The 25,252-nt window shown below is 41.7% G+C and overlaps 1 protein-coding gene and 1 long non-coding RNA gene across 4 annotated transcripts in view; one reads left to right on the forward strand and one right to left on the reverse strand.

The window, feature by feature from the left end:
• FERMT1 (FERM domain containing kindlin 1) lies at nt 1-23,520 on the forward strand. 3 transcript variants are annotated; one of them, XM_072857465.1, is made up of 16 exons: nt 1-347; nt 1,757-1,888; nt 4,184-4,356; nt 7,225-7,458; nt 9,012-9,158; nt 9,746-9,959; nt 10,963-11,065; nt 12,663-12,770; nt 13,696-13,827; nt 13,975-14,024; nt 16,636-16,760; nt 18,090-18,196; nt 18,933-19,154; nt 19,835-19,959; nt 21,649-21,790; nt 23,071-23,520. In XM_072857465.1, the coding sequence occupies exons 3-16, from the start codon at nt 4,206-4,208 to the stop codon at nt 23,242-23,244; spliced, it is 2,034 nt and encodes a 677-aa protein (XP_072713566.1). In that variant the 5' UTR covers nt 1-347; nt 1,757-1,888; nt 4,184-4,205; the 3' UTR covers nt 23,245-23,520. The 3 variants fall into 3 exon arrangements, with proteins under 3 accessions (XP_072713566.1, XP_072713565.1, XP_072713567.1); XM_072857464.1 differs by lacking the exon at nt 1,757-1,888 and having other exon boundaries at nt 215-347; XM_072857466.1 differs by lacking the exon at nt 1,757-1,888 and having other exon boundaries at nt 321-347; nt 4,184-4,277.
• The window catches only part of LOC140649781 (uncharacterized), an 83,334-nt gene that overhangs the window by 35,533 nt on the left and 22,549 nt on the right, over nt 1-25,252 (reverse strand). The window lies entirely within an intron of this gene.

Below are 25,252 nucleotides of genomic sequence, written 5' to 3' on the forward strand. Positions count from 1 at the left end.
ATCTGCTGCAGAGAAACCGCGGGGAACGACGCGGGCGGCCGGGGCCCGGCACCCCGCAGCCGCGGGCGGAGGGCCCTCAACGGCCGCCTCCCCAGGGGAGGACAGCGCTCCCCGCCGGCTTCTCCCCACCTGCCGGCACGGCGGTGCCCGCCGAGCGGAGCGGGGCGGAGGGAAGGGAAGGGCCGCCTACCCGCCGGTGCCGGCGGTAGGGCCGGGCCGGGCCGGGCCGGGCGCCGCTCCTCCCTTCCCTTCCCCTCCCCTCCCCGTCTCCCAGACGCCAGGTGGAGGCGAAGGGAGCGGGAGTCGGGCGGGGAGGCGAGGGACGGCGCTGCCATCGGAGACCGCAGGTGAGGGGCCGAGGGAGCGCGGGCAGGGCCGCCCGCCGCCGGGGGAAGCGCGGGGCGGGAGCGGGTGTCCGGCGGCCCTGCTTCCCGCCCGCGGCGCCCTGCGTGTGGGGACCCGCCGAGGGGCCGGAGGAGGAACGCGGGGCAACCAGATTATCGTGTCTGGGTTTTGATTGTTTTCCAGCGCTCGTACCCGCTGCGGTTCGATCCGCTCCCGGCCCCCCGCGGGGAACGGCCTTCCCGGGGTCGCTCCGGCAGCGGCAGCCTGGCACTTCCTCAAACGCCGGCTCTGCCCTCGGAGCTGTGCAGGAGGGAGCGCAACCTGGTGCCGTGTTTACCCCTTACCTCTCAGCTGCTACCTTCTGAAAGTTGCCAGGGCACTACCTGTCTTAGAAATATTCAGGGAAACATCATGCTCTGGTTTTCCCCCTTTACCTTACAGTGGATCTTTTCCCGCTTTAGTACGACTAACATCCCGTATTTCCACGCAAAGTTTGAAGTTCGGGGCTGTAAGGGCTAAAATTTGCGGAGATCTCGATCTGGAGAGTAATTGCTGCTTTTTTATAGCTGTGTTGGCTAAAATGCTCTGTAGAAATACTGACTGGAGTCAGCCGTAGCCTGAAGACATGTTTCTGGCCTTTTTGATCTCCCTGTGCCAGGCCATACAGCTGCAACCCACGTGGAGCCCAGGAATTGGGGCGCGTTCCCGGAGCAGATCCAGTCTTGACCTGAAGGTTTTAAGACATGGAGCATGCACAGCCTCCCCTGGCAGTTTGCGTTTGTTTGGGTTTTAGTACACAATAGTTAGTCGCCCTTGTTGCTTAGCTTGCCTCTTTTTTGAGACTAGGCTTTGTTTGTGCTGTGTTCTGTGATAGATTTACTAGTGTTTGTGTTTTCTTATCATCAAACTAAAACCTCCTGGTTTGAAGAGGAAGTGGGGAAGAGAGCAGCTTTAGGGAATGACGGAGTGCCAGGATTAGCTGCGCTGAGGCCATGGTTTTCCAAGCCAGCGTGAATGAAAGAAAGAGTTTCACCCACCCCTTGGGCTGCTCATTTTCACCCATGTCAGCACAAGCATTTGTATGCAGAATTAGACTGGGAAGCTAAACCAAATTTAAAAAGAAAAAAAAAAATCCACATCAGCTCCCAAATGTTTTCGCTGGCACAAGAGGGCAGATGAGATGGCTTCTTTTCAGTAACAATACTGCCTTATAGTGGACTCTAGTGTAGGCAAAAGTATAGTTCCCCTGCCAGATTTCATACCCATGCTCCTGACATGAAAGCATGTAGTTCTCACTCTTAGGCCAGTTGTAGATTTATTTACTTTTAATGCTGTTATTGATGCTTAGGAGAGTGGCTGGTGGCATTCTGACTTTTCTAAAGCCAGGATTTTTGTTTTGCTGTGAATACAGTGCAACGATAACTGTTCTCTGCACCTTGTACTGCCCTTGTGCTGAAAGCCTCACCTGCCTGGGAGACCATCTCAGGAGCCGTCTCTTGGACACTGTGCCTTCAGGAGAGGTACAGCCCTTCCCCTCCACCAGGTACCCCTGCTCTAATGCATCCCTAAGCTAGCACATCCGTGTGGCACACAGCAGCACAAATTCAAAATCCCAGCTCCATCCCTGAGGCGGAAGAGCCATAGCGTTTTCCAGCGTCCAACACAGTGTCTTTATTTACCAAGGCAAAACAAACAAACTTCTTGGATAAGTATCAACCTTTGTTGGTTTAGTAACTGTTTGGTGAAAAGGTGTAGGCTGGCACATCCAAGAACATAACTAACAATAGCATTTGTTCCTCAGTGTAAATTAGCCTCTTGGAGTCATGTGATTATGAAGTTGCAGTTTTTGGAGTTAGGGTTGTCTGTAAGTCATCGTGATTTTAGAATTTCAGGGCAGACTCCCAGCACTGTTCTAGAGAAACTCCTTGGCGAGGTGATTTTCCCTAAAACGATGGGTTTGAGCTGGACAGATTGTTTTGTTTATATTGTCATTCATTTAGGAGGGAATCAATCTAATCTTAACAGATACACTTTCATTGCCTTTACCTTTGGAATCACTTTTCCTTATTAGTAGAATTTGTCATTACCACCATTTCTATTATCCCTTTGATACTGAATTTTATATCAGTAGGGTTGACACCAGGCGTGGCCTAGGCCTAAAGGAGTTCAAGGAACCAAGTCTACAACATTAGTATTCTGAGAACAGATTTTAAAAGAACTTCACTGAAACGGTTAGATGACTTTGATTTATGTTGTACTCCATAATACAAATACTGCATGATACGTAATTTAACAAAATATCAACAGTCTTGTTGAAATTCTTAAACTATAAGATATTAAGAAACATGAGTAACACCTGAAAGTCTGGGGAAGGTTAAGCTGTAACAGGGTGGCTGCTGAGTTGCAAGAGCCTCCTTGCACCTCTGGAAGGGAACCTCAGAATGAACATTGAACCGGGCTCTGTGCTGAAGAAGTACCTTTTGGCACTAAAAACCTCTTTTATTATCTAATCGGTAACATAAAGCTTCGTTATTGTAAATTCGGTAAATAGGTGAACTTAAATTTTCACCCTGCTTCCAGGCACGCTTTATTTAACCTATAGCTTAATTTTACATTAGTGTAACCTAAGCTAGTCTGGCCTTGTCCTGCAGTCAGTCCTAGAAAAGGTCATTCCTTCTCTCACTCCTCACCTGTGACTGCGGTTCTTGATTTTTCTGGTTTTGACCTAACTTTGAGGCTAAGGGTTTTAATTTAGTAAATGCTTCTTTTTAAAAAGAAGAACGACAGAAATCTGTTAATATCGTTACATCCCCTCTAGCCTTCTTTGTAAACAAATCCTAGTTATTTTTTATGTTAGAAGCAGTCTGTGTATGGCACCTTTAACAGCGTCTCTGTCTGTGACTTGGGTTCTCAGGTATTGCTGAAAGTCTGCAATAAATAGAAGTCATCTACTTTACTGCCTAAGCTTCAACTGCACAGGCTTGTTTCTTAGGGTTCAGTTTAAGAGGACACTTGAGTGCTAATCTGGTATCTTCTCTCACTGGTTAAATATCCCAAACCCTTCCTGCAGCACCACCTTATACCTACAACCTCTTTCTTCAGTAATAAGCAGAACTCTACTGATGATAACCACAGCTTCTACTTTGAGCATCTTCTCTAGTTTGGCTTGGCATGATTACTGTTTACCTGTCCTGGCAGGAGCCTGGTGGGATCTCAGACAATTCACCCTGCTGAGACAGGACACATGCCTACATGTGCGCAAGCAGACAATCAGCAGAAACTGCAGTTCTATGCCTGGATATGCTGGCAGAGAGCCATTGAAGTTATTTGTCTCCCCTTGCATTTACCCAATAGGTAAAACTACTCTCTGGTTTTGGTCCCATGGGACCAAGCTGGCAGAACTGCAAGCGTAAACTTTGATTTGCAGTGAAAATTACAGCTGTAAGTGTACAAGTCAATGAAATTCCTTTGTTTGCTGGACAGATTGCCAAAACAGATCCCACCCACAACTGCAGGCTTTACGGTGTCCAGACTGGCAGATCAGCATTGTACAGTGGGGAAACCCGGGTAAAACTGGACTACCTCTACCCAGCTGGAGACACTTGAGTTGGGGGAGGGGATCAGAATAAAAACAAAAAATCCCACGTGCCTATCTTGCAAGAGTAATCACAAGAGCAGAGTCTAGTTCAGAGGTAACAAGATAACACATCTGAAGTTCCAGCCAAGGCCACTGGGAAGTCTTGGCAGCATGGAGGTATTTGGAGGCTGTGGAGAGATACATTTGTTTCAGAGAGTGGAGGAAAAATCTCCTTTTTGCTTGTTTGTTTTGTTTTTGCAGAGCTTACATAGACCTTTCCAAAATGATTTCCTCAAGTCAATATGGGTCTCATTCCTGGGAGCTCTTGGTGACAGTTGATCATCAGCATGAAGAGGTACAAAAGGAATTTTTACTACGGGTCACAGGGGACCTTCATATTGGAGGAGTGATGCTGAAATTAGTAGAGCAAATCAGTGAGTAAAGACCTGTTTAATTTACACAGTGTTATTAAAATAATACATGCAGCTTTCCTTCTACAAAAAGAGGCTCCTGCTCATTTGGAAATGGCACTGCCTCACTTACTTCTTTGTAATGCTACACCGAGCATGTAGGTGCTGCAGACTCAGGGGTTTTATGTGGCCAGAACCCCTGCCTGTCTGTCACTAAAGCCCCTATACTATCACAGTGCGAACAAAACTTGACTTTGTTTTTGTCTTCCAGATAGACAAGTATAGTTGGACTAGACTAACTATTCAACTCCCTTTCCAGATAGACTTTAATGGTGGCTAGTTGGAGGGGCAATAAAGGTAGCTGATACCCTATTTATCCATCTGTAGCAGTCGAAGAGACAGGATTAGTTCTTACAAAGGCATTTCAGAAGTTAGTCTCCTGTGCTACAGTAGCATTCTAGCCAAAATCTGAGCCACGTTATCCATTGCATATATCCAGTAGGGAACAGCTGTGAAGAGCAGAGACTGGCCGAGTCCAAGGGAGGAGATGAAAGGTAAAATACCCTGTGTACAGTCACAGCAAGTCAGCGCTACAGGCAATAAGAGAATCTAGGTTTCTTTAACTCGAAGCCATCAAATGGAGCTGCCTCCTAAAACAATAATCTGCACTTTGAGGCTGCAGAGTGATAGACACAGGCAAGGTAGTATGGTATTTGATTATTGTATCAATGCCACAGGGTTTCCATTTGCAACTCATTCTTCAAGTATTGTTCTTTTTCCCGGAATTCTTAAATCTAGAAGTCTTCAGTCGCCAACTTCATATGGAAAGGAACCTGTCTGCTAGATTAGACTTGCCAAGTGGGAACACCGTGAGCTTTGCGTTTCTATGCATTGCTCTAGAAGTACAAGATTTGTGGCAACAAAAAAAAAAAAGTCAAAAAAACCTCCTTGAAACTTTAGTCTTTTTTACATAGCTTGACTTCAGACAAACAAGAAGAGAAAAACTGAACTATAACAAAACCCTTCAGCAAAATAATGTCAAGAAATCTAAAATCAGCAACTTAATTTCAGAGCTCTTACTGCCAAATGAATGGTTTTGTTTTCAAACATGGGTTTTGAAGGAAACAAAGGGGAGATGCAGGAGATATCCTTTCCAAAAGGCTCCCATTCAATGGAAGGACATTTTTACATGAAAACCCTTTGTGATGGGAAAGCTCTACTTGGAGATAGTGATTTTATCAGGGAATCCCTTTTCCAGCATTAAAGCAGGTAGCATATCTGTGATACATTTCTAACAACTTCTGTGTGTACTTACACACACAATTCAGCCAGCAAACCAATGGTAGCTGGAGTTCTCACTGGGTCAGAAGACTAATTTTTCACAGTATTTTATAACTAGTACTCAGCTAGTGCAGAAAGCTTTCTATATTAAGTAATATTTAAAGCAAATCTGTAACTAAGTGATTTGTGTCAGCAGCTCTCTTCAGACACAATTTTTTACCAAGAAACTCCAAAATAGGACAGGGCTCTACTGTGCTGTAGACATGCTGAGGAACAGCCTTTACCTGGCGGAGCTGGTGAGGAGGAACGAGAAATGACACAGAAGAGAGAAACAACTTGACACAAGATCACACAGAAACTTTACCCGCTACTGCACATCATTGGCATCTGGGAAGTCATCTAGTCTTGGAATTCCCCATAGAACCGAGAGCATGGGGAATTCCATGCAATGCCTTATCTCTTTCCTTGTGCATGTGCTTCTCATGTTGATCTAATCAAGGTTTTGACACCTTTCAGGTCAGGATAGCTTACTGCTCAAGAGTAATCAGACAAAAGCCAACTGTTCTCCCCCTCCAAAACTCTTAATAAAAAGTCATGAACAAAGTCTTCTATCTGTTCCTGATTCAGCAAGCCTTACTTTATCTGTATGCTTTCAAAGTACAAAATAGACAAACATTTTTCACTGAAGCAAAACCACAGGCAAGTCCATATTAGTGAAACAAGACAGTCATCTCCTGGCAGGCCTGCCTTCTCTGAGAAGTTTTTGTAGGCAACCCTTGTCAGTCCCTGGTCAGTCACACCAGCCTGCCCTCCGGCACAGACTAATAAAAGATTTAACTGTACCATATTGCATCATGCCCATTCTACCTCCCTTACAAGTTTCTACCTCTTTTACAAGTTTCTGCATCCTGTGTGGTAGAGAAGGTCATCTTATTTGTTCGAGAGCTTGTTAACTCTTTCCTGATTGTCACAGGGCTTACTCCCAAAATAACAATTCTTTTCCTTGATTATTTAAAGAATGTTGCCACCGTAAAGTTGTCGTAAGTGAGTTGTGCTCAGGTGAGCATCCTTGTTAGTCTAACTGCAGCCACAGGGAAGAGCTGAGAACAGCCCTTAGCTGTGCGTCACCAAGACTTCAAGGGACTCATTGCTGGTTCTTAACACCACAGAGATGAGCTGTTCAGTGGTGCTTCCCAGGAGATTGTGGAAGAACTTGTGCCCGTCTGGGTGCACACAAGGTTTTGTGGGAGGATTTTCAGCTTGCACTATCAAGTTGTGAAGTGGGTACCCTTGTTATTAGTCCGTATCCCAGCACAATCCAAGCAGCATTGGACCATGTATAGCACCAGATTCAGGAGATGCACTTTCCCTGTGGATATCTGCAAGATTAAGGCAGTGCCGCAGTCAGCACCTAGCTTAACTCTTCAAGGAAAACAAAGTTACTTCCCAGTGACTGCCGCAAGTATTCAGCAAATGGGGTCTAGGTCTCAGGAACTGTAGTTGCTACTTTAACGTAAATAAATTCTCCTGTTTGCAGAGCACTGTTTCTAAACCAAGTTTTTTAGTATATTTGCTCCATAGTTTATTAATAGCCATTTTGTACTTTCCTAGAAACCAAACAAGATTGGTCAGACTATGCTCTTTGGTGGGAGCAAAAAAAATGCTGGCTTCTGAAGACCCACTGGACACTCGATAAATGCGGGGTGCAGGCAGATGCTAAGCTGTTCTTTACTACTCAGCACAAAATGCTGCGGCTTCGCTTGCCAAACATGAAGACTGTGAGACTGAAAGTCAGCTTCTCTTCTGTGGTATTCAAAGCTGTCAGTGACATCTGCAAAATTCTCAGTAAGTAAAGCTAAATCCCCTCTGGCAGTTGAATTGGAGCATTTTATTCGGTGACTTTGTTTTGATGTGAAGTCCTTACTCACAAAACTGTTTAGCTTAAGGAGAAATTTGATTGAGTTGAGCCAAGATCAAAAGACAGATTTTTTTGGTTTTTAGTATCCAGTGCATGTCAAGGGTTCTCAGTCTTTGTGGTAACTGATGCAAACAGTGTCAGAAATGTGTCCCAGGAGCTGCAGGATAGTCAAAGTCCTGTTGATGGTTTTGTAGGGATCCTTGTCCTCCTTGAGCGGGACTCAGTCCTGCTTATTCTATGCCATTGACTAAGAGCTTGAGCTTATCAATCTCTTACGCCAGCTTTCACCACAGGCAATTTTACTGGTGTCAATTGATTTATCACCTACTTTCACTAGCATTAATGATATTCAACTTGGCCTATTGGTTTATGTATTTACTTCAGAAGGAGCATGATTTAAACATTCAAAACTTTTATATGCCCAAACCTCTTGAGGTCAGGGCATACCCAACTACCCCACACAAGCCCATGAACACGTTGCGGCACTGACTTCCCGTGTCTCTGCCCTTTCCAGTAATGGAGCACTTCCAAGCAGAGATGAGGTTTTGGAGCATGCCTGTTTTGGAGCATGCCTGAGGTTTTGGACCTGTGTGCCTGTGATCCACAGGGATAAGTCAAGTCTGCAAACAGTCTTCAGAATCCCTCAGTTTTAGGGGTTCTTCAATTTAGATCTTCAAAGCTTAGGCCCATAACACATTCATCTTCAGAAGGAATTACCACCTCATATTGACCACAATGTAGCTTTCAATTTCCTCTTCTAGCACTGGATTGTGAAAGGGATAGTATGTCTTTATTACATTTAACAGCTCTGATAAAATGATGCCATAATTGTTCAACTGATGTTTGGCCAAATTAAGTATTTCTACCCACATTTTTCTTCCAGACTGAGTCAGTACAGGAACCCTGTAACTTTTCCCATGAGTGAATACTGTCAAAGATGTCTTTGCTTACCCCAGGATAAAAGTGTTTTTCAGGAACAAAGTGTCAGGTTTGCAACTGACAATATGTGTCTGAATCAGTAGTGCGTTGGGGAACAGTGTATAGCCCAGACAGAATCTTGTATGTGAAATATAAAATTCTTAAGTGAATAATAGAAGGCGTGAACTTCAAATACCGTGGTTCCATTTCTGCTCTTGCTTATTCATAAGTCAGACATTTCACTGAGGTTATTATGCTCAAAGGTGATTGCAGAGCCATTAGGGAGAAAGAGTTTTTCCCTGGTGTTCTAAAATGCAGTTATGCTTGCTACAAAAGCAAGCTTAAATCCTGTCAAAACTCCCTCTCACAGCCCAAGTCTTTGGCCTTGTTACTGAAGTACTGGATTTTCCATGGCTACTGCTTTCAACCTGCTAAAAATAAAATTCACATTGCAACATGGAGCTTCCCCAAATGCTATTACCAACCAGGGGCTTTTTTTGGGATGTAAGCTGCTGAGTTTCAAATGTTTCATCTTGCTTCACTTCCCAAATTGCCATTTTAGATATTAGACGGTCAGAAGAACTCTCTTTGTTGAAGCAATCAGAAGATGCACTCAAAAAGAAAAAGAAAAAAGACAAGAACAGCAAAGAACCACTTACAGAAGATATCTTAAACCTGTGCAACTCTCCAGTGAGTTCTGGATTATCAGGTAATGAAAAACCAATAGGATTTTGCTCTTCTGACTGAAAGTCAAAAAGAGGAATAAATCCTTTGCTACATAATTAAAACCAGGAGACCAGTTTAATGTAGGATGGTGGTCAGAGAGACACAGTTGGCCTGAAATTAGTGGCTTCAGGAAGGTCCTGAAATCTCCAGTATATCAATATTTTTCTGTGGTTTTTTAAATGTATTCCTTTCCATTGATATGAGAAAGGCTGTACCAGAAAACAGGTGATCAGCTGCGGCCCTGCACACAGGATGTGCTGCTGCTCTTTGAAAATGTGAGACCGCTCTTAAAATATTCAACAATTTTGGCAACCTCCAAGGGAAAGGAGAACTAAAGGCTTGAAAGTATGTCTTTCCTATCTCCAACACAACAGAGGTATCTCACAGAACAAGGAAGAGCACTTCTGTCCCTGAGGTCACTTCCGTGAAAGGACAAGGCCTGCTGTAAACAGCAGAGATAGGAGACTGTCTTGAAAGAAAAGGGTTAGACTTTTACGACGGAAAGTGGTAGACTACCTAAGTCTGAAGGCAGTTTTCCCTGGAATAATACATTACTCTCTTAACTTGCAGGAAGTCCAGGTTTATATAGTAAAACCATGACACCCATTTATGATCCCATCAGTGGGACACCAGCTTCTTCTACAATTACGTGGTTCAGTGACAGTCCCTTGACTGAGCAGAACTGCAGCATCCTCGCCTTCAGTCATCCCAACTGTTCTCCAGAAACACTAGCAGAGATGTACCAGCCTCGGACTTTAGCTGACAAAGCCAAACTCAATGCAGGGTAAGAGGCCTCTCTTTGAGATCTTTGGCTTAACAAGGATAGCATTAATCCAGCTTTTTAAGCATAAAGCAGAATTTGAAAACAAACGCCTGATATATGGCTACATTGATACTTAAAAACATGCTTTGATCTAGGTTTTATTTCAGAAATACTTACTCTTTTTAATCTTTTTTCCTTATTCGATATTCTTGGTTAGGCAATTTTGCTTTAAAGTGATGAATGATGTAATTGTGCAGGCCCTGGACTAAATTCTGTTGTTAGATGAAGGCAAATCCAGTTTAGCACTGTGGGCCCAGCTAAAGGACAGTTTGGATAGCAAACTCTAAAGGCTTTAAATGGACAGTGGAAGTACACCTGTGGATAAATTCAGTAAAGCTCGAATGCATTACAAATAGGTGACTTACTGAATTATACACAAGCAAACATTGCTTCTTGTACATCATCAAAGAATACAGAGCACTAGGGGGTTTAGTGGTGCAAGTGTTTGAGAGGATTGTCTCTCTAGGATTAAAATACGGATTGTCATTTTTAGATCTGTGGAGTATTTAATGGTGACTTCGATATTTTAATTGGATTTCACTGGAGAACAGAATTAGCTAGAATTATAAAACAGCAAATACTGAAATGAAAAGCAGGAGTTCTAAATATACAGGTACACTTTTGCCCTGGCTTAAATGAACCTTGCATTTCTGGAGATCAAGAAGAAAGAATCTTGTTGGCATAGGTCACCCCAGAACTAATTACCGCTCAGTTTTTGGCATCTACTCCTGATGTTTTGAATAGTGCTGGAGAAAAAAATAGGAAGATTGTAGGTATTGTGTTTATACCGTGAAAGTTGGAAATCCATATGAACCTTCCTCTTTCTCGAGTTATGTGAATCTTCCCCAGACTTGCAGGAATTAGAGCTGTTTGTTCCCACTTTTGTTTCACAAGTAGATTGGAGCTCTGCAGGTGTGATAGTTTTTCCTGTACAGATGAATCTGTGGGTTGTTTTCTTCCACAGCTGGCTAGATTCATCTCGATCACTTATGGAACAAGGCATTCTGGAGGACGATCAACTTCTTTTACGATTTAAATATTACACTTTCTTTGATTTGAATCCAAAAGTAAGAGCTTTGTTTTTATTGCTATTCATTGTTTGCCTGCTTTCATGTCAAGGAGCTATAGCACAAGGATACCGAATTTTAGCTAGGATTTGTTACAGGCCCTTCAGAGATCAAATTCTACTTCTTCCCCTCAGCTAAGGCTGCACTTTTCCCCTTTGGACACTGAATCACCGTTCCTCACCTGAAATAAGATCTTAAGTATAAAGATGAGATCTGAAGAGCACCAGAAACAGTATCCGGATTTCCAGAGGGGCTGGTTTACTTTCTGCCTCTCTTTTAACAAGAAAAATTAAGGGGAAAACTAAACCAACTGTATCCTAAATGATGTAAAGGTATAAGTCCTGTTTTTGAACATGGACTTTAAAAATGACATTTATGTTCCACCACCCTTCACTGAATATTCAGCTTTTCTGGGCTGAAGCCCTCAGAAGCACTCGGGCACTTAAATTTCTTTCAATGTAACTGGGTGATTAAATACCTTTGGAAAGTTCAGCAAAAGTATTTAAGTCCCATTTGAAAACAAGACTTAGTCTTCAAAAAATCACTTAAACGTTATTCTCAAGTTGCCTCTCGTTTGCCTTTATTGCCACTAAAAGTCAGTCACGGTGGTTGTGTTAAGCCAGTGTTTTTAAGGCTCGGGTGATAACATTTAGTGAAATTAAAGCATGATCATTGACGAGTGTAAATCAACAGGAGTTCAAATGTGAATTTTAGAGGATTTGGCCTTCACATTGTTATTTTCTGTAAATTCTGTAGAACTCTTTCATTTCAGGCATCTCAGATAAACAGAAGGGCACTTTTTAGTTCAGGTGGCATGTTTTTGGGTGAAATGCCATCCCCACTAAATTCAAGTATGCATCTCAACTTCAGCAGCCCAAACATTTCCCGTCTTTGCCCCAGCCAGCCATGGAGCCATAGGATGAAATAACCCAAAACAGCTTCAGGCAACTTAATAGCTCACTACTATTGGGAGAGGTCACGCTCCAAGGTTTACCTTCCCATCACCTACCTTTCACCAGCGCTGGGGCTTGACTATTTCTGTGAGTCACTTCAGTTTATTAACCAAGTAGATAATAAGAAACAATCACTATCCAAAAAATGGATAGTGAATTAAAGCAGTTCACAGCAGGATCTGACAAATGTCAAGCCAGTGCAAAGATAGAGCCAGAACTGAAAATGCCAAGAGCAGAAGAGGGGAAGTGAGGAATAAGAGTTTCTGTCTTTTGGCAGTAGCAAGCTGTTGAATGTCACATTCATATCAGCTGTGTCACATTATTTTCACTCTCATAGTGTGGTTTCACATTTCGGTTAAGCCAGTCCAAGGCCTACTACCACAAAAGGGGATGTCTTAATCTCCCCTTCTGCTTCAGCCAAGGACTCCTGATTAATTTTCTGTTGGATCAGCAAGCCACTGTGACCCTACACACAACCACACGGGCTAGTACAAGACGAGGATGAGAACATACAGCAGGGCAGAGGTGGGCGGAGGAAGGAAACAACCTTTATGGCTTCAGCCCAATGTTAGATCATCTGCAGCTGATCATGAATCTGTATGTTGATGGTCATTAATGACCAATGTTGTTCTTTTTTGCGGCAGTATGATGCAGTGCGAATAAACCAAATATATGAACAAGCCCGTTGGGCCATCCTCTTAGAAGAAATTGACTGCACAGAGGAAGAAATGCTGATCTTCGCTGCACTACAGGCACGTACTTGATCCAAGTTGCAAAACCTGTTTCCTCAAAAGGCAGGCACAAGCTAGGACAAGACTAGGAGAGAGCCCAGGCCAATAGCTCTGTTTGGATTGGGGGTCTGCTATTTCAGTGAGAAACAATAAGCAGCATCCATCACCTAAACCAACTAAATTCAACAGCAGCACACCATTATTCAAACTGACACGATTATGGAACCATTTACTAAAATTATCTAAAGCAAACCATACCCAGGATGTAACTTTGATACCAGTCTGTTCTGAAGGGAATTACTATGACGTGTTGCTTCCCATGCCAGCTACCACCCTTTCACATATTCTTCCTGAAAATTTCTCTAATACATCAATACATACGTTCCCAACAGACCGAAAAAAAGCTATAGCACAATGTGAAGGTAGGGACACTATGGAGTACATAGAAATTTAACATGACTTAGCATGACTTAGTCCCTGACTATAGGTAATAAGGCACAAATGTTTATTAATAATAAATTCCTTCCTTTTAAATGTAAACGGAGCTGCCAGAAAATTCACAGCGTGCCACTGCGTAACACTACGGAACTTTGCTGTCAAGTTTCCACCTGGTAGGGGTGGCACTTATAGCTGACAGTACTGGGGATGGAAATGTTAGCATTGAGTCAGCTTCACAGAACAGGATGATTATACCTCACAGAACAGGATGATTATACAGTGAAGGAATACAAACACTGGCAATTAAAATAAGAAACTGTTATCAGTAATTGCACTGGCGATCATAGCGGACATACCTGTTTCCTTGTGGAACACCCCATAGTTCCGTGCTGCAGAACTGTATGCAGTTGTCCAAGACCCAGAAGACCAAATGGCCTATTTTCATATGCTGTGATTGTGTGTTGCTAATTGTTATCTTGACTATCTGATATTTGATGTTTTATTTTAGTATCATGTAAGCAAGTTATCGTTATCATCAGAGGCACAAGATTTCACCTCTGAATCAGAAGTAGATGAAATAGAAGCTGCACTTTCTAATCTGGAAGTGACACTGGAAGGGGGAAATGCAAGTAACACTTTGGTATGTCCTTTCGGGTCCCAGAATTGTTTTCACTGTGTCAAATATGTTGACTCTGATGACCCCACCTGGTTCCTGATTTTTTTAACAGAGTTAACAGCCGATTACAAAGTGCATTGTACTAAAATTATTCCTAATTATTCCTGATAGGAGGACATCACAGACATCCCGAAACTTGCTGATAATCTCAGGCTAGTTAGGTGAGTTATTAAAACTAATAATAAAACATACAAAACAAAAAGTTTAACCATACAAGAGATCTGTTGAGTTTTTCATTCTAATCTAACAGTAGATCCTAAGGTTATAAATCAACAAATACACCAGATAGGTCTAACTAGCCTAATATCATCCTCTTCAAATCTTTCTCTTATGGCTTCTGAGCAAGATTCTCAGCAAATCTTTCTAGCTCTTGGGGTGCTGGGGTAGCTATACTTATGCTTATTAAAAGACCAGGCTCTTTGTACTTCCTAGTGCTCATCAATCATCATCTCTAAACAACAGAGTCTACATTTTTATTTTCAATCACATTTTACTGGGTTTTGCCAATGAAAAACTTGAAAAAACTTTCAGCTCTCCCTGAGAAGAATTTCTGAAAGCAACCCTGGGGATTTATTTATTTTTTTAAACAAAAGAAACAAACAAATTACCCCTTTCTAACCAAACATGGAGTCTGTTTCTAATATCAAAATGTCTTTCAAGTTGGAGTAGCAGTATGGTAAACCAGGTCAGTAATACCTCACCTAAATAAGGAAACTGAGGAAAGTACAATTCTGTGATCCCACTATAATATCTTGATTTATGGGTTATTTAAATGGCTGCAGTGACCTCAAGTCTGGAATGCCTTTTATCACAAAACAGTCTTCATGTTTTAGAAAGATAAAGATTTCTGTTGCACAAATATTTATCATTCATTCTGTTGACAAATCATATTTGTAGCCAGTGAACTGAAAATTGCACTTGGAAACTGTTAACTTTTGTTAACTGTTAAGAATTGTTAATTAATAATTCCCAATTAAGAAACTTTATTTGACATTCAAATTACTAAGGTGGCTTAAGATGAAAGGGAATTTAAGCCTTTTAAGTTCTGTCAGTTACTCGCCTCTAACAATGCGTTGTTTATTTTTCCCCAGCAGCAGAGCAGCTTGCTTTTAAAAGCATTCAACGGTTATTTTTCATCATGAAAAATTTCCTATAGACATGATAAATCCCTTACTAAACCTAAGACATTGTAGAAACTAGGTAAGGTGTAAAGCATTTCTTTACAGGAACAACAGCATTTTGTTACTATAATTATTTGCTTAATTGTGAACAGAAATGCAAAGTTCTGCATGTCATACTGCTAGGTCTATTCATATAGTGAACTTTTATTCACATTTATTCACAATATGCACCACGTTAGCACACTAGTAAATACTGCTTCCAGGTGGGTGGCAATATGGTGGAGAATTACCATATTTTTTTCGAAAACAACAACAACAAAAGCTTTCAAAAAAGTTTTCAGCAACTTTTTTTTGATAGAAAAATAATTTTGTCAGTCTAAAAATATTATAGTCCCTTATTTTTGAAGAATGTCACTGTATTGGAAAATTAAAAGCCAAAATATTTGGCAGTTTTGAAAATCCAAGTTATTTTTTTAATTTAAACATAAAAATTGCCATTTTCTAGAAAGGATTCTAAACTAGGATTTCTAGAAAGGCTCTGGAGAAAGCAAGAGTGGGTATAAGAAATCACTGTTTTCCAGCTAGCTGTATACTCTTTGTACCATCATCTGAGATTTAAAGGGAAGTAGTAAATAGACAGTAGAATTTGTTTTTCTTTTTTCTTCTTTTTAACTTCATTGTTGATCTTTGTAGCTAGTTGTGAAGTATTTCTCTACTAAAATAGTACTAATACCTCTGGTTTTCTCTCCTGAAATATATTGAACCTGGGATTTTATATCCCCCCCGTGGCTTTGTTAGTATATTCTTTGTAGAATTAATGATGATTTTTATCTCTTACTGAAGAGAGATGGGGCGCGCACAGTGATTATGTTTGACCATTAGTATCTATCAGTTTATTCTGAATTCCGAAGTAGATATTTTTAAATTTATTCTATGAAAGAAATCAGTTTGCACTAGCAAAGGATTAAAATTAAGTAAAATAATTAAAATGAGGATTATATCCATCTATATACATGTCTAAGGACCTGGAATAACACTGCCCTAGTGGAAGAAGATGGTTTAAACTATTACCTTTTCTTGGAGTGCTACAGAACCTCTCTAAACTAAGTGAAGGAATAGAATTTTGTTTTGTTAGATACTATTCAGATAAAGCCAAAAAGATGGTCTCTACTCCCTTACAATTTAATGAATACAAGTTAGTTTTATGGATGCAAATCTTCTAGGTAAGGAGCCGTGAAAAACTGAAGCTAATTCTAGTGCATGTGAACAAATTAGTGGGTTACATTAGTGTTACTGAGTTCATGTGAAAAACAGAACCAGTCTTTGTTAGAAGGGAATGGCTTTGATTAGGAATGGAAGAAAAAAAAAGTAAGAAAAACCACATAGAAGACAAAGAAAAAATCTGAGAGAAATCATAGATAGGATTCAGCTAGAATCCGGGGTAAAAAACACATCCATACCCGGGATAACTTGGATGCTGTGTTGGTTCCAGGCGTTTTCCACCCCCCTCACTGACCCAAGTATGAGTAACCCAACTGAAGCCATGTGTATGACCTCAAAGCAATTTGATGTCCACAGTAATATTTGTGAGTGACTTAGCAATTTGTCCATTTCAATATAAACCAATGTGATTTCTTTTTTTTTCTTTTAGGCCCAGGAAGCTGTCACTCAAAGCTATCAAGCCATATTGGTTTGTCTTTAAAGACACTTCAGTATCTTATTTTAAAAACAAGGAATCCGCACAGGGGGAACCTATTGAGAAACTAAACCTAAAAGGTAGGAATTTTCTTTTCCTTTCTTTCCTTTTTCTATTGCATTTGTGAACTGAATAAATCAAGGAATTCCTGTGAGACTCAGGAAGGCAAGCACAGTAGCATTTAGTCTTGGAACTTTTTCAGTTACTGACACTCCTAAGCAGGCAGACCACATCTGCAGAAGAGGCCTAAACAAAAAGGATTCAATAGCTTAGCCCAATCCAAGATTATCTGGACCTGGCTTGTAAAATGCCACGTACTGCTGAATTCACTTAAAGATGAGTCAGATAGAGAATGTGATCTGTGTGACACTTTTATTTCCAAATATTTTTACTCTACGTTAAATGGTAGTACTCACCTCTATCCTTGGCAAATGCACACTGGTAGCAGAGGATTATGGATGATGCAGTGGACAAGAATGCCATAGGTTGCACCTATATGCTGCTGTGCAGGGACAGCTCGAAGACCTTCTCTGGACCTTGTTGTTTCATGCATGGGGATTTCCATAGCTACAACCAGCCTTAGGTACTTCTGGAAGAGAAACCCCGGGTGTACACACGGCAAACACCAGCACCCTATATAGCCTCCATCTACATCTACTCCTGCAGGGACATCATTTGTTCAGCATCAGGGAACCAGTGATGCCCAGGATTCATCCTAGAATAAACCTTTGAAATAGAAAGAAGATTGACCCCTGTGAACAAATGGCTCTGCATACCAATCTGCATATCCTCAGTACGTCAGATAAATGTATGGTAAAACTAGCCAAGGTGACTGGAACCTCACCAAGTAGCCCACAGCCTTGGTGTCCCTTGACACAAAGGGGAACTGTAGGCATCCTCGACTCCAGCTGAATCCAGAAGGCCTGTAAGAGCACCATCAACATGAAACATCAGGTCCCCAGAGGTCTCTGGGACTCCTGAACTGGCCAGCCCTGTTGTAGATGTCACCTACATCCCATTGTCAGTACTTAGTTGCTTCTGAAAATATAGTCCAGGCTTTCAAGACAATTAGGCTAAAATTTCCAAAAGTGCCCATCTCATCAGCTCCTCTCTATTTTAAGTGTTAAGCATTTCCTAAGAGCAGGCTGAGGTTTTGAGAGCACTTGCATCTTTTCTATTCCACATTGACTAGCATGCTCTTTGAGCTCAGAGCATTCATCACCCTGGCAAGCCAGACCAGGCAGTGAACTAGAACAGAAAGCTAGAACAGGCCTAAGCCTCGAAAGTCTTGGCCCTTGATCTCAAAGGAAAACAACCATTAAGTACTGTTCTTTAGTATTAATCAGTACTTAAAATTAGTAATGTAGTAATTAAATAAATCTATTCCTTCCTGATTCTGTGTGATCTAGGATGTGAAGTTTTACCAGATGTAAATGTTGCAGCGAAGAAGTTTGGAATCAAATTACTAATTCCTGTTGCTGATGGCATGAATGAAGTATATTTAAGATGCGAAAATGTGAGTAATAAGACAAGGGAAAGTTTGTATTCCAGATTTGTTGGCAGATTGTCTAGAGGACCCATTGTCTTGTTCTAGAATTTGTATAGAAAAATAAGGATGCTGCAGAGAGTTTATTATCTACATGTTTAGTAAAATTTAAGAACGATGTGGTGATCTAACGAATACTTCATGATTGAGGGGACAAAAGGACAGTAATTCTATGTTTATAATCAGTTTCCAAGTAAAGCTGCTGGAAAGAAAAAACATACTATCAAAAAAGTAAAAAGAAGTTACAGTATTTTGCTTCAGTGTTTTCAGAGGATGGGGGTTTGGGTTTTGCTCTCTTCTTTTTTCTTAATTAGAACTCTCCCCATTCAGATGAGTATAGCATGCTAAGGATCTTACATTTGTTTTAAATTTCAATGTATTTCATTTGTATTGAAATGCATCAATCCAAATTGTGTAAAAATGTTCATTAGGTGGAAAATAGTCATGCAATAAAATTTCCAAGAAAACCTATTCCAAAGTACTGGATTTCTTTGGAGATTTAAAACCTAACTGTTCTGTAAAGGCAGTCCTGTAGGTGGAACTAGCCCAATCAGGGAAGAACAACAGTACTATGGTAACTATACATCCATGCAAATTAAGCGGAGTAACTCCAGAGTGGTTTTATCACACAGTGAAAGATGCGTGAGCAGTAGCCATCTTCATAAATGGTTTGTCCGAAAATATCAAACAATTGTCTTTGTTGCAGGAGAATCAATATGCTCGGTGGATGGCTGCTTGTGTTTTAGCCTCAAAAGGCAAAACAATGGCCGATAGCTCTTATCATCCTGAGGTCCATAAGATCCTTTCATTTCTAAAGATGAAGAACTGGACCATGTCTCCCCAGGCTGTCTCTGATCCAGAAAGCATAGATATGAAACCAGAGTGCTTCGTCTCACTACGTTATACCAAAAAATACAAGTCCAAGCAGGTATCCTGAGCATGGCTTGATGGTTGGGTCTGGGTGGTTCCAATGATTGCTTAGGGGTGAGGCTGGATACAAGCAGCATTTGGAAACCATACAGTAGAATCATCTTGCAATACTCGTTTGTCCCTTTGCCAAGAGGCCTTTTCTTTAAACTGGACACAGGGACAGGTCTCTGGGCACTTCTTCCAAGTACTCCTCCTACATTCACACCGCCTCCTAAGTCACTCATCATGGTCTCCTCCTGATAACGCTGTCCCTGAAAGTCTCTTCAGAGTAAGAAAGGAAGGGTTTTAAGGACAGGAAGTTACTGTCTGCATCTTAAACAACAGTGTCTTCCTGTCCTCTCAGCCTGGGTGCCTCTCCTTCCTCTCCACCTAATTCCTTGTCCACTGCTTTTGCTGCAAAAGAGTTCAGCCTCCCCATCCTCAGGACACAGTCTCCAGAGCAGTTTGCTGGAGCTAGACCCAGTGCAGCACAAACCCAGACACTGAGACCTTCCTGCACTGTTCTGCCCTTGTAGCTCAGGATCTGTCCCCAAGTGCTCTCTGCAGTACATCTGCATGAACGGCAACGACTAAGTGTCTGCACATGGCATCAGAGCTAATGCTGTTTGATTTAGTGAAAGCAAGGGTATTTTTGTTCTCCAGTCAACTGAAACCTTTCTCTCTTCCTGTGTTTCCCAGTTGGCTGCTCGTATTCTGGAAGCCCACCAAAATGTATCCCAGATGCCCCTAGTGGAGGCTAAGCTGCGTTTTATTCAAGCATGGCAGTCCCTCCCCGAGTTTGGCTTATCCTACTACATTGTAAGGTAATCACGCTGTTACAGCGGTGTCAAGCTGCCATAACATGTTCACGGTCAGTGATTTGCAGGAACTTCTTTGACTCTCTGTTCTGGAAACATTCTCTATTTTTTCCCGCACAGAGCTTTTTTAATTCTAGTAATTTCCATACTGCTGGGTTTTTTTTCTATAGCAGTAGCACTCAGTAGCTCCATTCCTGGAGTGAGACTCTCCATTTATGGCTGCCTTCATACAGACTTGTCGGGTTTTGCCTGAAGTAACATATCACTAGGATTAAGCCCTTATGGACATAAACTCACTAAAATGTAAAACATTGCATGTCTTGTTGGTGTTCTCAGGTTTGCAATATATTTGTTCACTCCAACTCTTGCTTATTGGAATATGACAAAATGCTAATTTCTTTGGCATTTCACTAAGAAAACGGCAAATGATCCCTTTTTTAGGTTAATCTGGAAGAGCAGTCAGCACAAGAAGGGTCCTGTTGTGTTCACAGCAGTTTCCCGGGATGCTTACCTTGAATATGGCAGGGTTCTGACCTGCATTCTTGTCTCTTGACAAACCACCAAAAAACTGAGAAGTACTGACACAACCATACTTGGAGGCACCTTCCTTAATTTGTGCTTAACACCTCTTCAGGGCTACTTAGGAATCATCTGCAGTATAAATTGAACCGGCTGGGAACCATTCTCTGGCACAGAGGCCAGCTGGCATAGAACAGCCCACATCTGTATTATTAAACTTTCTGACTTCCCAAAACCCAGTAGCCTCATGTGAACTACCAGATCATGTTGGTCCCTGGATGTTCCAGCTCCTGAGCCATACCTGGGAGTAATTTGAGAGAGTGCTGCTTGGTTGCAGCCAGAATTCTGCCTGGGACTCTTCTAGCTATTGAACAGAACACGAGTTCAGTGCCCGGGAATGTTCCCTGTCACTATTTAATTTACTAACATAGATATAGATGTTTTGCCCCATCTGTCAGCACTAATTCTGTTCAACAAACAAACCAACCCAACACTCAAACTGCATTTTGTAGCATGAGCAAAACACCTTGTGGTGAATTTCTACAAACTGATGGGCAACATCTCAGTGGGGGCATTAAGGCACAAATTGTGGTCCAGGTCACATTCTTTCCCTAAGAGCCAGCTTCATCTAAGGAGAGAAGGTTCAGAAACAGGATCAAAAATACTGAAAATATTAACAGCAGACAGATGAGATTTCTTCCAGCTTTCAGCATGAAGGTAGAGGAAGGTAGTTGCTTTACTAGAGTAACCTTTTCCTAGCTATTCCTATTATATGCTTGTATAATTTAGGTGAATATAACTAGACGAACAGGTTCAAACATTAGTGAAATGAAGCAAGGAAAATTATTGTTGACACTTTTCCAGTAAAAGTATAAACAAATTCATGCATTTTGGCAGAAGAGTAATTTTTAGCAGAAAACAATTAATTGGAAAGATTTCAGCTAGATACACCTGCCTGATTATTTTCCATCTTATACCATCATTCACCAGCCTACATTTTTGCTTTATAACAAATACTGTTCCAAAGAGGGGTCCAAGCTCTCCGCAGGCCCAGGCTGTTGTGACTTTTCCCACATTTTTTGCACTTTCAGAGGAGGGCAGGTGAAATGTTTCTCTAGACAGAAATCACTGCAAACCAGATCTTCTCAAAGGCTTTGTTGGGGTTTTTTTTTTCAGGTTTAAAGGAAGCAAAAAGGATGATGTGCTTGGGGTGTCCTATAACAGGCTGATACGAATAGATATAGCCACAGGAGATCCTATCACAACATGGAGGTTCTCCAACATGAAGCAGTGGAATGTGAACTGGGAAATACGCCAGGTAAAACTGGAACAGCTCTCTGCATTCAGTCATTACATTTCAGACACTGGAGGATGCTGTCAGAAAATCTTTTTAAACCTCAGAGTGAAAAGATTTTGAATGTGTTGTGACATGTTATTAAATAATGTCTAAAATTTTTCTTAATGGAGTCTGTAGTCAAAATTCAGAAAGCAAAAGATCTCCAGTTTAAAAGGTTCATACCAAGCTTATTATTTATAAGTTGCCCTTGATTTCGATGGGATGAAATACAGAGACTCAAATGTAAACTCCAACCCATGATGTTTACGGCTCAGTCAGTAAAAGTCTCATTTTAGCTCTCTGTATAGTCTAGCTCATGCATCATCCTGTAAATGGTGGTGATTCAGTCTCTTTTACAGGCTGAGGATACAGGAACCCCGTTTGTCTTTCAAATCCTAAACTGAGAGTGCAAGGCCAGGCTGCAAGCTCCTCGGTGTCAGTATGCGGTCCTGAGAAAGAGGCTCCGTTGTGTGATTTATACTGGGGTGCTCCTGACCCTGCTGAAGGCTGCTCAGTGGGGCCAGCTGTTGCCCAGCAGTCCACTAGAGAGTTTGGGTTTGAAAGCTTGAAGCCAGCTTTGTAAATTTTAGATTTCTGGGGTAGAACTAGTGTGACCTGATGTAAATTCAAGCAGCCTGGAAACTGTTCCTGCTTACACAGTTTTCCACATCCGTCTGTAGGAGCCAGGAGAGATCAGATACAATCCCTAGTACTCTCCTGCAGTACTCCTGTGCCCGAGCCTGTAATGCTGCGTAAAACTGTGGGGTTTGCTTTAAATCTCTCTCAAAAAAAGGCAGAATCCACAGTTAGCAGCTAACCTCAGTTTGCTGGATTTTAGAACTGACGGTAGTTGGAAATCAAAACCTGGACCCCAAAAGCAGATTTAAGGTCAGCACATAATAATGGACAGTATTAAACATTATTGGTTCAGTGTACAAAGAGTCAGGAGTACCATTCCTGCTTTTCTCAGTGTTCACTTTATACACCATTAGAAAAAATAGTTAAAAGCATGTGTTTGTTGCCTGCCTAAAAAAGCAACAAGATTTTGACCACAAGAGGGCCCTGCCATAGCAGAAAATTAAGATACAAGCAGCCAAACACTCGACATCCTGCAGACCCAGAAATCTTTACAGCTCTCGGTTAGCAGAGACAGGTACTGCTTTATCACAGTATCTGTGGTCCAGCTGTGCTCTCACACCGGTTCTTTCTTCCCAGATGCAGCTTATCTCCGTTCCTGATTTTCCTATATGTATTTTCTTTAGGTTGCAATTGAGTTTGATCAGAATGTATCTATCGCTTTCACGTGTCTGAGCGCAGACTGCAAAATCATCCATGAGTATATTGGGGGCTACATCTTCTTGTCAACCCGCTCCAAAGACCAGAATGAAACACTGGACGAAGATCTGTTCCATAAATTAACTGGAGGTCAGGAATGAGGTGAAGTAAACTCTCTTCCCTCTGCCTGCTTCTCCCCACAGCTAAGAAGACCAGAGATTAAACAAAAATCTCTCTGATTGTTAATTGCTGACTAATATATCTTGTACATGTCAATCCATCTTGTAATATGACTGGACTATTTACAGTTTTTGTTAAATATTGAAGCCAATGTCACTGGATGCAGTATCCATCATCAACACTAGGAAAATTAAATTGTCTTTGTTTTCCTTTTGTACAGCTAGAAGTTTTAAAATAAACAGCGCCTAGCCACTGGGCATTTTTGAATCTAGTATTTTTAATTGCAGTAATCTGTTTAAGCATCCGGAACAAGTATCTTGAGGATATTGTACAGCAAATTTTCTTCTCTGTTACAGCCGTGCAACTCCCACTGTTAAACTGGCCATTGTTAAAAAGGCCAGCATTTAACAGAAATAAAGCTGAATAAATACTTATTTTAAAGCTACATTACTTGTCTAACACTTGCACTGGGAACAGAAAACATTCCATCAGTGTTCCAAAGTCCTGCAGACTGAGCTATCACAATCCAAGTAGTGATAACACAATTGTTCAAAAATGTAGCACTCGTGTCTACCTTCGTCCACTTAAGTAGTTCCCTTAAAGCCAGAGAAGCTACCAGACACTTAAAACAAAGCATTAATCTTGGCAAAACTGTATTCAAAACGTTGATCTTTTGAGGAACTTTGTTAATTTCCAGGTTGAAAAAAATGCTTTAGGTACTATTTAAAATTATTTGCTTGTTAAAAAGGCCTCTGAGTATAGGCCTTTCCATTTTCTGTCCCTGTTACTCTGTTTCACTGAGACATCTAACTCTAAACTAAACTTGTTCATAAGTTGAGTAAGGAGTTGAAGTGCCTGTAGAAATGATCTTACTCATGTATGTAATGCAGAATACAAAGAGATTATTCGGTCATACTGTGCCTGAGGAACCAGATCTGTAGCAGTCAGCTCTGCCTGCCGGAGGGAGCCACACACATCCACTGAGTTGAAAGAAATTCGGTTCTGCCCTGCAATGCATAGTGATCAGTGAAGCAAGGAGAGAACGAAGCTAGGAGGATTCGTGAAACTGCTGGACAAACCAAAACTGGTTTCACGTATCTAGATACAATAGACAGGTGTTGTCATATCACCAAGAGATATTGCAGAAATCACTGCATAGTTCCTAACTGGGACCGGATAGCCCGGATTTTTCTGTCATATCCTCTGCTTTTCTCCAGTGCCTGTCAGTAGGCTGCAGTGGAATAGCTCCCAATTTGTGCCAGTTTAAACAAACTATAGCTTTACATTTTTCAAAATAAAGAGTTGATACAACCTGCTTCCCAGCCCTCTGTACTTGCCTCTCCTCAGCACTTTTTACACAGGGGCGGAGGGACCATCCAGTTTTCCTTCAGCAGAGGACTGACTTACCTGCTTCTCACTTGCTTGATGAGGGCCAAGTATTTTCCTCAGAGTGTGAGAACCACCTATAACAGATAGTCCAAGTCCAAACACTTGCAATATTTAAAACCTGCCCGAGGGTGCTGTGGGAGAGCTGAATGCACATCTTAGGGCCAGCACTTCTTCCACAGGCAGCCCTCTTCCAGACTCAGCCTCCACTTTTTTGGCTACTGAGTTACAGTCAGGATTGTGCCCGTGCCTGCATTGGAACCCCTCATTTGGCAATGACAGACTCCCTTAAATTGTTCATCGGGCAGCACAGCCCCGTGCTTGCCACTCTCGGAGCAGAGCTTGTCACACGACTGTTGCAGGGAAGCCTTGTAGTTGCCACCTGTTGTCTAAATGATCCGAACACATGAATGCAGATACGGGAACTTTGAATGTAGTTCTCATTAGCAGAGTGTACGGCTCATCTGACTGCTAAGCAAACATGCCTGCTTGCAGTCCAAGTTGTCTGCGCTGGGATTTCAGAGAAATTATCAAATATTTCCATTTTCTTTCCTGCCCCTCCCTCAGTCTCACTCCATGTGTCACTGCCTTTCGAGTATAAAC

Source organism: Ciconia boyciana, chromosome 3, assembly GCF_034638445.1.
Source record: "Ciconia boyciana chromosome 3, ASM3463844v1, whole genome shotgun sequence".
NCBI lineage: Eukaryota > Metazoa > Chordata > Aves > Ciconiiformes > Ciconiidae > Ciconia > Ciconia boyciana.

Excerpts from the sequence above, each read along its gene's own strand:
- FERMT1 (XM_072857465.1), top strand. The coding sequence starts at position 4,206 with ATGATTTCCTCAAGTCAATATGGGTCTCATTCCTGGGAGCTCTTGGTG. Across the intron at positions 7,459-9,011 it reads TGACATCTGCAAAATTCTCA|ATATTAGACGGTCAGAAGAA; the intron begins GTAAGTAAAGCT and ends TTGCCATTTTAG. Across the intron at positions 14,025-16,635 it reads GATAATCTCAGGCTAGTTAG|GCCCAGGAAGCTGTCACTCA; the intron begins GTGAGTTATTAA and ends TTTTTCTTTTAG.